Raw genomic sequence first — 12,776 nt, 5'->3', positions numbered from 1 at the left:
CGGTTATGATTTCTACAGCCCGGTGCCGAGATTTGCATCCCCTCGCTACTACAACCACTTTTACCTCGTTTTATCTCACTTTTAGGGAATGTAATGGCGAACATATAACCAAAACCACTTCGTCTTGCATTTGTTGGAAATGTAATACAACTTAAACCATTCCGTCTTTGTTTTTGTTGTGAACGTAATCGAACGGTAAATCCTCCCCCCCTCGCGTGAACGCGCATTCTGCTGCGCTTCCAACGAAAGCGATCGTATTCTATATAAAACGCTTATTAAAACTATAAAGCGAGCTAATTATAACAATTGGGAGATCCTAGTCTATATAACGCGTTTATTTAAACAATAAAGCGCGATCGTATTCTACAAATTGCGTTTGTTAACGCGGATGCAAAAGTCACCAATGTCAATGTACGCTTCCCACAAAAGCGATCGCAGCAGAATGCGCGTTCACGCGAGGGGGTGGGGGGGGGATGTTTTGTAGGAGTCGGATTTGGGCACAACACCGGCTCGGGAGCTTTTATACCCGTGGTCCACACGAGAAAATGACGCAGAAATGACGCGATGAGGAAGCGGAACAGTCGCCGGCGTGTTTTGCGGGCATACCACCGATGAACAGCGGGTTGGCCAATTTTGCGCATTTTCCATCGCGGGCAACCACGGGCTGAAAAAAAACGCAAAATTTTAGCCGTGATTCAGCCGCAAATGTCTGTGTGACCGGCCCCTTAGAGAAGCTATACAACTTGACTGTTCTTTGAGCTAGGTGAGTATCTGGAGCATCACATTAATGGGTGAATTAAACTTTCAGAAAGGCCAGTACTATTACTACTCCCATCAGAGAAACAGACTCTAACCAGAGAAGAAAGAGAAGAAGGGGTCCCTGCTGCACAACCAAGCAAGAGGACAAGTACATTAGAATCTGTAGTCTGAGAAATAGACACCTTACAGGTTCTCAACGAGCAGCTTTGTTAAATAGTATCTGCAAAACACTAGTGTCAACAACTACAGTGAAGAGGTGACTCGGATATCCTGGCCTTTAAGGCAGAGTGGCAAAGAAAAAGCCATATCTAACACTGGCCAACAAAAGGAAGAGCTCAATATGGGCAAATGCCCACGAACATTGGACAAAGGAAGATTGGAAGAAACTGCAATGGACAGATGAATCAAAGTTTGAGGTGTTTGGGTCATGCAGATGGACATGTGTGAGACACAGAACAACTGAAAATATGCTGGAAAAGTGCCTAACACCATCTTCCAAGCATTGGGGAGGTAATGTTATGGTCTGGGGATGCTTTGGTGCTGGTTAAGAATGGGATTTGTACAAGGTCAAAGGAACTTTGAATGAGGAAGGTTATCCATTTTGCAATGCCATGCCATAATAATATTAACATAATAATATTCTACTTTAAAGTACCTTTACGGACACCCAAGGTCTCAGTACACAGAGTACCAAACAGGAATAAAACTAACAAGTGTAGGGATTTTTCTAGGTTTCATTTAGAAAATCATTAAGATTGAAACAATTAGTCTTTACTTCAATCAACGAATTTGCCTCTAGGTGTTGCTGGTGCACCACCATAAATCTTTTTTTCTCTGAAAAATGCTAGAATTTCCTACACTGATAAAAATTAAATGACGTTATTACTTTAAGTTCTTTGAGTTCTGATATAAATTACTAATCCCAAGAAAATGGATTCCATTAACACTACTGATGGAGATAGTACACACAATTTATTAACACAGAGAATTAATGATAGAATAGAAGGGGGGCGGGGATTATGGGAGTTATCGACCGCTGTTACTAGCACAAAAAGAAAGTTTCACCAAAAAAAAAAAAACCCGCCATGTCAGGTTAAGTGCCAACTGTCCGTTTTCATTCTATTGGTGAAATTCTGTGGAAAGACATTTCATCTGTCCAGAGGCATGGATCAGTTGTGACATTTTGTTCTGATGTGATTTCTTTCTTGCCACTCTTCTGTCAGGCTGTAATCTGAAGATCTTCAATAACCAGGAGTTTGCTGCCCTGCTGGCGCAGTCTGTCAACCAGGGTTTTGAGGCTGTCTATCAACTCACCAGGATGTGCACCATTCGCATGAGCTTTGTGAAGGGCTGGGGGGCCGAGTACAGGTGAGGAGATTGATATGGAATTCAGTGTTATTATTCTTAGTTTTGCATTACATTTCGTTTGGATTTGTTTGGAATTACTATGCATTTATTATATCAGCACTCAGTCCTTGAGGTCCTCTGGCACTGGTCTGTTAACTGTTCCTAGGTTGAGGACCAAAACCAATAGTGAGGCAGCTTTGGGCTACTTTGGTCCTCAACCATGTAACGGTATGCCGGAGGACATCAGGTCTGCAGAGACTGTTGATATTTTTAAGAGGAGACCCACTTTTTTAAATATGGCTTATAATTGATCCATTTTATTTAGTTCATTTGTTTTACTTCTAACTTTTTACTTTAACATTACAATGAAAATTGTCTTTATTTTCATAGATAACAACTTGTGATGCATTGGATGCAACGAGATTAGACATGCCACTGCAGGGTAAAACGTGATATAACGACTCTGAAGAGAAAAATGATAAATGACTATCAGGATGAAAAGAAAAACAAAATGACAACATAGTGCTTCGAAGAATAGAGCATTATAACAATAGTGCAAAGGGAAACAAGTGCAATAATATTTAGCAGCAGCAATTAAAAAAAAATTACACAATATAATTCACAAGGTATATATATCTATATATATTTTCTTTTTTTCACACTTTTGGCAATAGTATGAATATATTTTTCAAAGTTTCATTTGGCAACAGAAAGATACAGACGCTGCCCTACTTACGAACAAGATTGTTGGTAAGTTGCTTCAGTGCTATATTTTGTATGGAAAATATGTTTAAGGTTTAAATATGTTTGTTTAAGGTTTATATAAGTAACCTGTATTGCTTTGTACTAAAAAAAACATTTCATAAAATAATATGCTCTATAAAGATAAATAAAGTTAAGTTTAACTTACTTTTGGAAGATGGGCTTCAAGAGTTAGGCTTCTTCCTCCTCTGTGGTAGAATGTGTCCAGAAAAAGCAATCAACCATTTTCTCAACAGCATCAAGGTTCCATATTCCACTTTCATTTCAAAATAAATGGCTCGCCTCTTTTTTACACTTTACACCAACCATATTGAATGGATGCACGAGATATTAACCAATAAAAATGTCAAAGTTCTTAGCGCGCTGGAGATACAGCATAGTATGTTTACACACAAGCTAGGTGGGTAAATGCTCTCACAGCGCCACCACACTCTGGTAGCGACGGAAAGAAGGACTACAGTAATGTCCTGTACTCGGAAAAAGGTGCATACGATATAAAATCTAACTTACAGCAATGTCTGTATATTTTTCGACATCCCGAAAAAAATGTTCGTATCTACCGTTTTTCGTAAGTCGAATGGTCGTAAATAGGGGAGCGTCTGTATCTGCAAAATTGTCACAAGATATGTTTTCACAATTTTGTGTGTTAGTTTAAGGTTGTGATCAGGGCTGCACAATTAACTGAAATGTAATCGACATTGCGATGTGACGTAGTAAGATATTGTAATCACACAACACTGCGTTTTTCCCCAATATAGACAGCAGGTTCCCGACCTGTTATTCGAGGAATGGGGGAGGGAAGTGAAGAGTTTGGATGGTTAATGGTGGAGAGGGAGGTTTTCAGCTGCTCTGTTTTCCCTTCCCTATAAATTGCTGAGGGCAAGTGTTTTCGTATCAGTTGACCGTTCAAGATGACGATTAATGAAAATTAAATTAAATAAAAAGGAGGATTTTATTTTCTTATTGTACACACAATATTTCCATCTTGCACTTTGAGTGGAGATTCATTGGCTGAAAAGTGCTTTACAAATACATTTGTATTATTATTATTTTTTTTACATTTTTTCCAAATTTGCAATCATTTCCTATTCCCTATTGGTGGGCTTTTTTGTGTCTATGAAGTTTCTTCCAAGAACCTTACTGTACTGCCTTCTATCCTTCTGTTTCTTTACTGGAGGAACGAGAAGCTGTCTTCCCCTGCTGTCACGTGTCTTCTGGCTTCCCTCAGCCAGCACGCTGGTCCATTTGAAAAAACAAAAACACATGGGCTGTGTCAAAAAGAGATGTCAGACTTTCCCTCTTCTGCCCCCTTCCAATTTTCCCCCACTGTCTGACTCACTGATAGTAAGAATGATTAGCGCCCTCAGGGGAGAACGGGAGTGGCTGCGTTCCAGAGCGGTCATGTGGAGACACTTAACAACAGGATTCCGATTACCAGGCCAGCCAAGACTTCCCGCTTATCCACCGTGCATCACTCTGGACGAATGATGGACTTTTCCTGGCTAAGCTATGCTTTCTTTATCTCATTGAGAAAAAAATGCAATATTACAATGGGCATTTTAGATTAGGCCTCTCAGATATTGGATGCAAGACTTGAGCTGACCCGCTAGGTTTAGGGTTTGTTCAGGCGCTTGACATCCTTGAAAATGCTTGCATTTTAAGGTTGTGTTTTTAAGGCTTCAAAAGAGCTTCTAAGTGAAGTGCTTGTAACTGCTTGAAATTGTTGACATGTTTCTCGGCGGTCTTAAACGAGTCTGCCTAAAAATGATGCAGACGCAGCGCTCTGATGGTTTCGCTTTGCCATTGCATCCCTTCTTCCCTCGTGATTAACGGGAGCTGGCATTTGTTTGTATGCCCTTGTGATGTGAAAACGTCATCAACCCCTTGGGTGCATCAGACTCGTGATAGGAATTCTGGTTCCTGGTCTTCTCAAAAATTTTCGTTTTGTTATATACAATCAATACTAAAACATTATTCACCAAATTAATGAATAATTTATTTTACAAATATTATTCTTTTTGGGCAACAAGGCGGCGCAGTGGTTAGCGCTTGTGCGGCGCAGTGGTTAGCGCGTGTGGGGCACAGTTCTGAGGTCATGAGATTGAACCTTCTGTGTGGAGTTTGCATGTTCTCCCCGTGCTTGCGTGGGTTTCCTCAGGGCACTCCGGTTTCCTCCCACATTCCAAAAACATGCATGTCAGGTTAATTGGCCGGTCCAAATTGTCCCTAGGTGTGAATGAGCGAGGGAGTTGTCCGTCTCTGTGTGCCCTGCGACTGGCTGGCAACCAGTTCAGGGTGTCCCCTGCCCACTAACCGAAGATAGCTGGGATGGGCTCCAGCACCCCCGCGACCCTACTGAGGATAAGCTGTGCAGATAATGGATGGATGGTTTATTCTGTATTCTATGTAATAATGGGCTCAATTGTTTGAACCCACAGTGAACCTTCTCAATTTAAACTTTAAATGTATTTCTACTAAGAATCTCGGAAAAACACACAAAATGTAAGTTAAAATATTTACTTTTCAGTGCAACACCATATAAAGAATTGAATACAACAATACACTTTTAGCTTGTTTTCATGGTTCACGGATCCCTTGCTTTCAAATTTTAGTTGAAAATAAACTATGGCGTCGACGTTACGTCCTTTGCTTTCGTGACATCTTAAAAGCTCTTTGTCCGGGTAAGGGATTTTGCTTTTAGTATATTTTTGCATCTTAAGTCAAATGATGTATTTATTTTGATGAAATGGAAAGTGAAAGACAATGTCCCTGAAAACCACATGCAATCTAAATCTAAACAGTTGGAGATCTAGGAAATATTAACTATTCAGTGCTATAATTAAACGATGCCTTTTGAACCAATTTAGACATCCTATGAAAAACACGCAAAATAATATAAATGAGAATATGTAAAACAAGGTAGTGCTCAAAGACTTGCCTTACATATAAAAATAATGCAATGTTTATGTTTAAAAGAATAGTGCATTGTAACAATAGTGCAATGAGAAGAAGTGCAATAATGTTCAGCAACAAAAAATCCTCGAAATAAGTCGCAAATAACAAACAAACCAAAGCTTAATCCCTTATTTTAGTTTGTTCCCTTCTGCAGATTACTGAAACACAGCGTGGGTTGACAGAATTCAATATTTAGTTGGCTTTTACAGCGTTCCCGATCATACAGTATTTTCCCCACACCCTTCTCACTTTTTTATGCCCTGCCCTATTTTCATGCCTGTTTTGTAAAATATTGTCATCCTGGCCAACTGTTCTGGGAGAGTAGAATGTCTTTCCGGTAAAGCTCCTCAGTCAGCAAAACCTGACAGTATTTCCTCCACACCCTTCTCACCTTTTTAAGCCCTGCCCTATTTTCATGCCTGTTTTGTAAAAGATTGTTATCCCGGCCAACTGTTCTGGGAGAGTAGAATGTCTTTCCGGGAAAGCTCCTCACTCAGCAAAACCTGACAGTATTTCCTCCACACCCTTCTCACCTTTTTAAGCCCTGCCCTATTTTCATGCCTGTTTTGTAAAATATTGTCATCCTGGCCAACTGTTCTGGGAGAGTAGAATGTCTTTCCGGGAAAGCTCCTCAGTCAGCAAAACCTGACAGTATTTCCTCCACACCCTTCTCACCTTTTTAAGCCCTGCCCTATTTTCATGCCTGTTTTGTAAAAGATTGTTATCCCGGCCAACTGTTCTGGGAGAGTAGAATGTCTTTCCGGGAAAGCTCCTCAGTCAGCAAAACCTGACAGTATTTCCTCCACACCCTTCTCACCTTTTTAAGCCCTGCCCTATTTTCATGCCTGTTTTGTAAAAGATTGTTATCCCGGCCAACTGTTCTGGGAGAGTAGAATGTCTTTCCGGGAAAGCTCCTCAGTCAGCAAAACCTGACAGTATTTCCTCCACACCCTTCTCACCTTTTTAAGCCCTGCCCTATTTTCATGCCTGTTTTGTAAAAGATTGTTATCCCGGCTAACTGTTCTGGGAGAGTAGAATGTCTTTCTGGGAAAGCTCCTCAGTCAGCAAAACCTGACAGTATTTCCTCCACACCCTTCTCACCTTTTTAAGCCCTGCCCTATTTTCATGCCTGTTTTGTAAGAGATTGTCATCCCGGCCAGTTGTCCTGGGAGAGTAGAATGTCTTTCTGGGAAAGCTCCTCAGTCTGCAAAACCTACCTGACCGCCTGTGAAAGAAAGATGGTGGTCATATCTGAACAACCACTCCCACCCCATGTTCTTGGGTGACCACACACACAAACAAACAAACAGATATACATATACTGGGATTCTAATATAAAAACATTATCACCACCTTTGGTTTGGTCTCAGGTGATAACCCGGCACTATTTTAGATAAAACGGATTTCTTTTGAACACGGTGGCGCAGTGGTTAGCGCGTGTGCTGCACAATTCTGAGGTCATGAGATCAAACCTCCCTGTGTGGAGTTTGCATCTTCTCCCCGCGCTTGCGTGGGTCTACTCCGGGCACTCCGGTTACCTCCCACATCCCAAAAACATGCATGTCAGGTTAATTGGCCGGTCCAAATTGTCCCTAGGTGGGAATAAGTAGGTGAGTTGTCTGTTCAGGGTGTCCCCTGCCTACTGCCTGAAGATAGTTGAGATGGGCTCCAGCACCCCCCGCGATCCTACTGAGGATAAGTGGTGCAGATAATGGATGGATGGAAGATTTATTCTGCATGATGCTGAGAAAGACTCCACAGCTGTGTTTTCAATCTTTCTGGGAATCCAGTAAACAGTTCAACAAGAATATGCAGTCTCCTGGTTCTTATTACAGCGAGCATCTAAGAAAAACGAACCAGGCTGAGCTTCAGGACAAAACTTACAAGCACATTAACAAATTATTAACGTATTGTATCGTAATTCTCTGTCAACATGTGCTGACGTTCATTCATGCCGAATGCCCCTGGCTGTGTTTGCAGGCGACAGACGGTGACTAGCACCCCCTGCTGGATCGAGCTGCACCTCAACGGACCATTGCAGTGGCTGGACAAGGTGCTGACGCAGATGGGATCCCCCAGCATCCGCTGCTCGAGCGTCTCCTAGGGAGTCTTTCAAGTTTGGGACTGAAAACAACAAAATAACCTTTCGGTGACCTTCAAACCTGCACTCCTTCCCCACCAGCTGTCAGTAGCACTTTTTTCAAATTTCAGGATGTTTTTGGGCGGTGTGTCACATAAAGGGATAAGTGCATTAAAGCAAGAACCATGTAAGTAGAAACTGGCTTGTTGAATGTACTTTATTGCTCAAGATTCCTATTTTTGTTTTGTTGTTTATACAATATGGATAAGTGTATTTCAAATCTTGTTTTATCTATTTGCCTTTCTGATATCTGTACCCATTTTTAAACTCATAATTCAAACAGTTCTGAGATGTCTTAAAAACATGCTTTGCATGGAAAAGATGACAGGAACGATTAATCAGCACCACAGTTTCCCTTTTATTAATATTTTTCCTATGAGGTTAGCCACACACAATTTCACCTAGGCTTTCGACGCTTCTGACACTACAAACTCATGTCACAAGATGTTGACATTTTAGCTTATGAGTGTATTGTCTCCTGTCTGACATGGAGCATTCAAAAAGGAATCAAAATATTTCACACAATGTCATTTGGAATCGTATGCAGGGTTCGTACAGGTGCTTGAAATCCTTGAAAATGTTTGCATTCTAATGTGTTTTCAAGGATCAAAAAGTGCTTGAATATTGGGTGAAGTGGTTGTAAATGCTTGAAATTGTCGCCATGTGTCTCACCACTTTTTGTTAAAAATGACGCAGACACTGTTCTCTGTTGGCTTCACTTGGCCATTGTATTTTTAACAGCAGCTGGCAATAGTTTGTATCATATTGTCTGGTGAAGCGTCATCGCCTCTTACGGGTCACGCCCAAGAGCACAGGTCCATGCTATATGTATACAGGGCAGTATGATATGTCTATTAGTGCAGGGATTTTGTATCAATTATGGAAATTTATAATGGACAATGCAAAAAAAGTTAAGGTAGGGTTTCCCAGTTTACTTGAAAGTTGAGGCTACATATTATTGTCATTTCTACCCAACACCTACAGTGGCTGGCAAAACTATTTGGCCCCCTTAAACTTTGTGGCCTTTTGCCACATTTCAGACTTCAAACATAAAGATATAAAACTGTATTTTCTTGTGAAGAATCAACAATAAGTGGGACAAAATCATGAAGTGGAAGACACTTTATTGGATATTTTAAACTTTTTTAACAAATAAAAAACAAAAAAGTAGGTGTGCATTGAGTTAATACTTTGTAGTGCCACCTTTTGCTGCGATGACAGCTGCAAGTCGCTCGGGGTATGTCTTTTATCAGTTTTGCACATCGAGACACTGATATTTTTGCCCATTCCGCCTTGCAAAAACAGTTCGAGCTCAGTGAGGCTGGATGGAAAGTGTTTGTGAACTGCAGTTTTCAGTTCTTTCCACAGAATCTCAATTGGATTGAGGTCTGGAATTTGACTGGGCCATTATAACCCCCCTTACATGTTTTTGGTGAACCATTCCATTGAAGCTTTTTTGGATCATTGTCTAGTTGGAAAACAAATCTCAGTCCCAGACTCAGGTCTTTAGCGGACTCCATCAGGTTTTCTTCCAGAATGATCCTGTATTTGGCTCCATCCATCTTCCCATCAATTTTAACCATCTTCCCTGTCCCTGCTGAAGACAAGCAAGCCCAAACCATGATGCTGCCACCACCATGTTTGACTGTGGGGATGGTGTGTTGAGGGTGATGAGCTGTGCTGCTTTTATGCCAAATATAACCTCTTGCATTGTTGCCAAAAAGTTCAATTTTGGTCTCATCTGACCAGAGCACTTTCTTCCACATGTTTGATGTTTCACAAGAAATTACAGTTTTATATCTTGATGTTTGAAGTCTGAAATGTGGAGAAAAGGTCACAAAGTTCAAGGGGGGCAAATAGTTTCGCAATACAAATATATTCGAGATTGATTCAAGATTAAAAAAAATCACGTCTTGGTAATTTCACATGCAAGATAAATAACAGCATATATCGCATATATATTTGTGCCTCTGCTAAATACAGGATTCATATTGGGTGTCTTCTTTTAACGTTTAGTGAAAAGTTAGAAAATTGGCTTTCAAAGTCCTTAAAAAGTGCTTGAATTTGGCCATGTAAACAGTGTACGAACCCTGCTTATGGTAACACCGTTCTTTTTTTATTTTGTATTCACATTTAAAGCTCAGGACTTCAAAGTGCAAAAACAAAAAGCCCAATTGTGTACAGAAATCAGGGGTAAAGAATGATCTGACCAGGGTTGGTTAGGGTTACTTAAACTGGATTACTTTCGATTACTTTTGGATTACTCCAATACCAAATATGCTAATAAAAGACAAAAGAAACTAAATAGGAATAAAATGATGACTCACAACACGTGGTAAGCTTTATCTCCTGGCTTTGATCTCTTTGATCTCCGGCAAAACGAACATAAAATGCGACAGAAACGAAATGAAAATAAATCCAAACAGCTTGCCAACATCATTTTTGCCGTTCCTGTCACGAGGTGGAAGGGGTGACCGGACCAGAACGGAGGCAGGAAGGGAGAACTCAATTGGGTACGATCAAAGCTTTTATTTACCAAAATAAAAGTTGTCCAAAAACTCCGGGACAAAACAGAACAAAAACAGTCTTATACTCAGAATGGTCAGGTACAGGTTTCCTCCGACTTAAACTAAACACCCGCAATACCCACAGCCCCACCTTAAATAGCAGCCACGCAATTAGCTGATCTGCTTCAGCTGGTGCCCAGGGGGCGGGGCAGACCGGTCACCACGGCGACCATGACAGTTCCATGTATTCCGTTACTCCCCAAGCCTGCACAAAATGTAGTCATTTTATTCATATTTAGTTTATTTTGTCTTTTTTTTAGCATATTTGGTATTGGAGTAATCCAAAAGTCATTGAAAGTAATCCAGTTAAAGTAACCCTAGCCAACCCTGGATCTGACACATACGCTTTATTCTTTTTATATAGGAATACATATTTTTCACCGTACAGCTTTTTCTAAAGGGAAAGGTTCAGTTGGAAGCATGTAAATAATAATAATAGTTATGTTTAATTTTTATATCTAGTTTATATCGTTTTGGGCCATTTACCTTTTTAATGTTGATGTTTTTTCTCTAGGTGTTCATATATGGATTCAGTCTTACATTTACTTACTGAACAGGGACACGATACAGTACAGTATTTTCTCGTGTGTGTTCATAAATCCAGCTTTGGACCTTAAAGCCTGCCCAGTGGTGCTAATATTTACCATTGCTGGACCAGAAATCAAGTGTTGATGTCCGTTCAAATGTTCAATTGGTTTTAGAAAGGTAGCATCTACCAATTTGAGACCACGACTCCTTTTTGCGGTGTCACCGAGCACATCAGTCCCCAAAGGGCCCGTCTAACAACACCCCGCAGTCTGAGAAGTATTCTGGAAAAAGATTTTCAGTAAACGTGTGTGTCACCGGAATGAGTTAAACCGTATTAGCGATTCTGTCTATGTGATGATTTGTACTTTTCTGGGTCAATGACATTAAATAATGATATGTGTATGTACTAATGTGGTGACTCCTGAGCATTTATTCAATATTTCGGTGGACAAATGTCCTCCTTGATAAGCCTTGATGACACATACTTAAGCTGTTGCATTATTGGTGTTAAAAAAACAATGGGCACGGCAGACTAACCGGCTACCTGGTGTAAGGTTTTAACATTTACTAAACTACAATCCAACTCCAAGACACTTGAGCCGAGTATAGTCCACATATTAATTGATTTAGCCGAATCGCATAGTTAAACAAATCAGGTCTCCGGGCCAATAACAATTGTGTGCAGGAGACAGGACGACGAGAGTCCGGGGGCTCCTCTGTTATAATTCATGCCGATGGAATGTTTACGCCCCATGACCAAGCCTCTGGCTGATTGGTCCACGCCGTGTTGATGCAATTAACCCAATCGTCCTTCGAAGCATTGGGAAAAGGGTGATGAGTCATTGTTATTGAAACAAACAAAAACCAAAGATATATTCCAAAGCACGGGCATTTTTATGACAGCCTTCTCTCAGAGTTTGCCCTCAACGCTGAAGTCAGATTTTAGAACAAGAATATTTGACTTTATGTAAGATGAAACAGTGTATAAAATTGTATATAACTTCAGTGGCCAAAAAACGATGTGCGCAGCTAATGGCGGCTAACCGGGAACAAACAAAACAGGGAGCCTTCAGTGGCCCAGATGCTAACGGGGAGCTGACGGAACAATATTATACAGACGCTCCCCTACTTACGACCATTCGACTTACGCAAAATGGTAAATTTGAACATTTTTTTCAGGATTCGAAAAAATATCCGGACATTGCTGTAATTTTAGATTTTGTATCGTGTGCATCTTTTTCTAAGAAGACATTACTGTAGTGCGTCTTTCCGCCGCTACCGGCGTGTGGTGCTGTGAGAGGTCACCCTGGATCCACTCCAAAGAAGAAATCCGGCTCCTACTACCTAGTTTGTGTGTAATGTAAGCATAACTCACTGTATCTCTCGCATGCTAAGAACTTTGACATTTTTATTGTTTAATATCTCGTGCTTCCATTCAGTATGCTTGGTGTTAAGTGTAAGGAAGAGGCGAGCCATTTCTTTTGAAATAAAAGTGGAATAAGAAAGCTTGATGCGGTTGAGAAAAGGGTTTGAACGCTTTTTTTTGGCAACTATTTACCACTGAGGAGGACCTCTGGAAGTCTCAAAAGTAAGTTGAACTTAACTTTATTTATCTTTATAGAGCACATTATTTTATGAAATGTTTTTTCTTTTAGTACAAAACAATACAGGTTCCTTATAAAAGCCTTAAACATACTTATATAAACCTTAAACCTATA

At 40.5% G+C, this 12,776-nt stretch overlaps 1 protein-coding gene across 1 annotated transcript in view; it reads left to right on the top strand.

The window, feature by feature from the left end:
- Window positions 1–9,820, top strand: part of smad3a (SMAD family member 3a) — a 41,955-nt gene extending 32,135 nt beyond the window's left edge. The window contains exons 7-8 of the mRNA XM_088333647.1: window positions 1,983–2,127; window positions 7,804–9,820. Of these exons, the coding sequence (XP_088189773.1) occupies window positions 1,983–2,127; window positions 7,804–7,927 (269 nt within the window). The 3' untranslated portion in view covers window positions 7,928–9,820. The remainder of the gene's footprint in view (window positions 1–1,982; window positions 2,128–7,803) is intronic.
- The last annotated feature ends 2,956 nt before the right edge of the window (window positions 9,821–12,776 follow it).

Source organism: Urocampus carinirostris, chromosome 4 (genome assembly GCF_059441175.1).
Source record: "Urocampus carinirostris isolate Australia breed hairy pipefish chromosome 4, RoL_Ucar_1.0, whole genome shotgun sequence".
In the NCBI taxonomy this organism is placed as follows: domain Eukaryota; kingdom Metazoa; phylum Chordata; class Actinopteri; order Syngnathiformes; family Syngnathidae; genus Urocampus; species Urocampus carinirostris.
This window is presented reverse-complemented; position numbering and strand designations above follow the sequence as displayed.